The sequence below is a fragment of the Penaeus vannamei genome, chromosome 39 (assembly GCF_042767895.1).
Source record: "Penaeus vannamei isolate JL-2024 chromosome 39, ASM4276789v1, whole genome shotgun sequence".
Taxonomy (NCBI): domain Eukaryota; kingdom Metazoa; phylum Arthropoda; class Malacostraca; order Decapoda; family Penaeidae; genus Penaeus; species Penaeus vannamei.
The window spans coordinates 7,453,755-7,458,754 of record NC_091587.1 but is presented as its reverse complement, the minus strand read 5'-3'; the positions used below and the strand labels follow the sequence as shown (position 1 = coordinate 7,458,754).

The 5,000-nt window shown below is 33.0% G+C and overlaps 1 protein-coding gene across 1 annotated transcript in view; it reads right to left on the bottom strand.

Annotated features, from left to right (window-relative positions):
* Positions 1-364: 364 nt before the first annotated feature.
* LOC113812661 (uncharacterized) overlaps positions 365-5,000 on the bottom strand; it is an 11,922-nt gene continuing 7,286 nt past the window's right edge. The window contains exons 5-6 of the mRNA XM_070116904.1: positions 4,220-4,313; positions 365-989 (exon numbers count right to left, since the gene is read on the bottom strand). Coding sequence (XP_069973005.1) covers positions 898-989; positions 4,220-4,313 — 186 coding nt within the window. The 3' untranslated portion in view covers positions 365-897. The remainder of the gene's footprint in view (positions 990-4,219; positions 4,314-5,000) is intronic.

Sequence of the window (5,000 nt, the reverse complement as noted above, 5' to 3'; positions counted from 1 at the left end):
ATATATATATATATATATATATATATATATATATATATATATATATATATATATATAAATATATATATATATACATTTATATATATACATTTATATATATATATATATACATTTATATATATATATATACATTTATATATATATATATATATATATATATATATATATATACATTTATATATATATATATATATATATATATATATATATATATATATATATATATATATATATATATATATATATATTTATATATATTTATATATATACATTTATATATATATATACATTTATATATATATACATTTATACATATATATATATATATATATATATATATATATATATATATATATTTCTCCCATAGGAAATAGGGCCATAGTGTGAGTGACATCCCATACAACCAATCAGCTGTGCAAAGCCGAGTGCGACTGGCATACGCCCTATGTCTACATGTGTCTTATGTACAATACATTGATCTAGCACGTGTACACTTTGTCCATAAGTGCGTAATTGGAACAAACAGCGTGTGAGGACGATAAAATTGTTATCATAATAGCTGAACAAAATACAACACAAACAGATAGAGTGATGAGGGTAAAACAGAGGTAATAAACAGGGGGAAAATGTTATGTATACAGAGAGTTATCAAGATTCAAACATTGTTCAGAAAATAAAAGGAAAAAAATATATATACAATTTTTCTAGGAACTTAAATCCTCCTATGAGCCACTTCCTTGACCAAAAATCCTGACAAATTATTCCATTTTCCCTTCTCTCTCTCTCTCTTTTCCTTTATTCCTCTACAATCTTTTTTCAGTCCCAGTATACTCCATATGGACCATATATGGAACAAAACCGGTCCCAGATCTGAACAATATGAACACCCGAATCGCCTTAATCTGAGTACACTTGGATGTAGCAAACACACAGGGCAGTACTGAAGGAGGCTGGGCGATGTAGCGTCACGTACCGACCTTGAGCAGACACTGAAAAGAAAGGGGGAGGGTTGTCTCCTTTTATACCTGCAGTCGGCTTGTTATGAAGTGGGAAATGAGGTAGTTTGCTCTCCTGCTTGTTTGTCTGTGTGTCTGTTAGTTTGTCTGTGTGTCTCTCTGTCTGGTTGCGTGTATGTATGTATGCATGTGTGTATGTGTTTATATCTGTATGTATGTTCGTCTGTCTGTACTGCCTGTCTATATGTACGAATGTGTGTCCGTTTGTCTGTGTCTAGCTGTTTGTCTGTTTGCCTGTATGTGTGTATGTATGTTTGTCAACCTGTACGTATGCATGTAGGTTTATATGTATGTATATTTGCCTGTTTGTTTGATTGGCAGTCTACCTGTATGTACGTATGTATGTCTACTTGCATGACTTTCTGTTTGTACGATCTAATTACTTAAACTTTATTACAGAATTAAAGAGGTAGCTTTTTCAATTTCGCTTATAGACATGATTATATAATGACACACAAATTCCTCTTAATCATATCTTCCGCCACACTAATCATTAGGTAAAGCAATTTCAAATTAATAAAAGAACTATAAAGAAAAAAAAAGATCAATAAGTCAGGTTAAAAAAATAAACAATATTTCAAGGATGATAAATACCTGATTAATTCGTGTTATTATTATCATCATCGTTGACGTTCATTGATACTCGACTTTACGCAGACAGACAGATAGACAGACATAAACTGAAAGGCAGGCATATAGACAAGGAGGATGATAGACAGGAAGACAGGCAAATAGACACGGACAGATAGATAGAAGGACAAGCGGGAAGCCAGACAAACAAACGGACATACATTCGTACATATAGACAGGCAGTCAGAGAGACAGACAGACAGACAAACATGCATACACATATACACATACACGCATGCATACACATACACATACACGCATGCATACACATATACACATACACGCATGCATACACATACATGCAACCAGACAGAAGCAGAAAGACAGACAGACAAAAAGAGAGACAAACGGCAAACTATCAGGCAAATAGACAGACACTTAGAGGCAGTGACAGACAAAAGGCATGGACAGGGACGGAGACCGAAATAAAACCCAAATAATAAAGAAACAGAGACAAAGACGAAGTATGGGCAGAGACAGAAGCAGACAAAAGCAGAAAAGAAACAAACAGAAAAGAAAACGAAGAACGAAAATGGCGGGGAAACAAATACCCGTTTTCTATGACTCGACGCCAGCCCCCGAAAGATAGGAGAGCATGGCAGAAGTCTGTGAGCCCCAGTGGTTGGCGGATAGTGTGATATCTGAACAATAGATGGCGCTGCGTGCGCGATGTATCGTCTGTTTATTTACTATAGTGAAACTTCAATTGCTCAAAATCGTAGGAAAAGAGATTTTTTTTTCTAATAGTTTTTGCATGTTTATGATTCTTGTTTTAACTGTAGGCCTGTTTTCATTAATACTTAAAAACGATAATGACAAATGATTGTATTTATTTAATAGATTTGTTTATTTGATAAATTGTAGAATTCATTGAATTTACGTCCGTATTCATGGTATTAACACCAAAGATGTTTTTTGCAATAAAATTATATAGTATTTAAACAATGGCATAATTTTGTGATGTGTAAATGTATACACATGAGATAATTATTGATAAATGTTTTGTCAAATTCTGAAAAAAGAATGCAAAACCTTATTTTGATGTATGTAAAGAAATCTCTAATAAGAGACGGTTATTAAAGAATGGAATAATTATATAATTCCATGTAGATTTATATATATATATATATATATATATATAAAGTAATTCTTTCATAGATACATTTCAATTGTCTTCTTTTAAAAAAAGACTGCAAAGCCAATTCAAAATTAAAAACATTTAAAAATCTATATAAATTTATAGTCCCCCTATGAACGTCCTCCTTTCTTAGTTACATATCTAAACAATAGATGGCGCTGTATGAGGTTTCGACCATCACATCTTTTTTTAACGGTGTAATACATGCTTTCCCATCTTTCATATATAGTCTTTGCCCGAAACCATTGCCGAGGATCAGAAGCCACGCCCCTTTTCCATGACTACGAAGCCGATTGGTTGGCATCGCTGTCCATCTTTTTACACTAAGATAGTTTTTTTTCTGTTGATATGATAAGAGTGAATCTTCAATAATTCCAATTGCTAACAAATATCAATTATATTATTACACTCTTGTCGGTCAAACGAATGCTTTATCGTTAATTTGTTTTCAGAAAAATATAAAATAAATAGTAAAAAAATGGGGTAAAACGTTCATACTAACAGCGGGCGGCAAAAAAAAAAAAAACTCAATTTCTAGCCATATATTTTCTTAGAATGCTTATGATATACTGTCTACTAACGCTGGATATCTATGTCATAAGTAGCAGAAACTTTTAGGAAAAACAGAAAAAAATATTTGTATGGGCTGTTCCTTTGACCATTTACCCCCCCCCCTCCCCCGCCTTCCCTTCTCTCCCTATCCCTACTATACAAACTTATCGACTTTTATCAATTATATGATTATATGAATATGTCTACCTTGTGTAAATCATACCTTATTGCCTATTGTATTTTGTGTTTGCTTCGTTTTAGTCTGTATTTGTCAGAGAAAAAAAGGACTTTCATTTGAACACTACTTTGTCCTTGGCTTCGACCTAGGTATACGTATTATATCTTTAAGTCTTTCTGGAATGCAAATATTTTAAAATCATTAAAAAAATCGTGTTCCTAAATTCTAATGATATGCAGAACAGGCCAGAACTTATAACGTAAATATACTTTTTGTGAACAGATGCATAACGATACGAACACTGTACTTCCCTTCTACGAAAGAGGGGCGTGGCTTCTTACTGTTGCCAACTTTTGTGCTTGGATTTGCTGAATGTTGAATATACCCCCTAAAATATGGCTTAAAGACAAACAAACATACAAAGACAGAGACAAAAGCGGAAATAAAAAAAATATACAGAATATGGCGGAAAGATGAAGAGAAAAAAACAAGCAAAATATTGGAATATAGCAAACGAACTAGAATATAGAAATATGCAAACACTGCACGCTACATCACCTCATCGCAATAAACACATCACCTACAGCAATACACCTACATCTCCCACACTGCACACTACATAGCACCACATCACCAGAGCACATCCCTCATTACCTCAACACATTAAACCACATCACCTCACAGGACCTATTTCAAAATACGTACTACTGTAAGTGAATTCCTGAAAATCCGTGGTAGGGTGAGACCCATCTTTGCTCCCCACAATTGGGTCTGTCAGGTAGCTTCCCGTGTCGCCCACCTGGAATGTGAAGAAAAAATGTTAGATAATACTATTACTACTAATAATGAGAGTAATGATAGTAATGATAATGAAATATAGAATTATTCACACTTGAAGAATTACATTAAAATCATCTCTTTCTCAAGGACACTGGTGACGTCCGTGTTTTCCTTTCTTGCAAAAAGAGAGTAAACACGAGGGAAAGAGAGAGATAGACAGAGGGGCAGAGAGAGAGAGAGAATTTAAATGAGAGAGTATTTAAGAGAGAGACAGAGAATTTAAAAGAGAATTTAAGAGAGAAAGAGAATCTAAATGAGAGAGTATTTAAATTAATCCTTTAAAAAAAATCCAGGATCCGGATCATGTTTCGGATCACCACCAGCATTTAATAACATCTACGTTATACTATGACACGTAAAAAAAAAAAAAAAAATAAAAATAAAATAAAATAAAATAAAATAAAATAAAAATAAAAATCTGTTTCTAACTTGAGCTAGCCTGCGCTGGATTAAGTTCACCACCAAAATGTCATGGCATCTAAGTTGGGCTAAGACAAACCTCTAGTAAAAGTTTTATAAAAAAAATGGTCATAATTTTTTTAGATATCCTGCTAACCAACTAAGCAAAAACTAGCCAACTCTAACAAAAACATAACCTCTTTGATGGAGGTATTGATAGTAATGATAATAATAATGATATGATGGC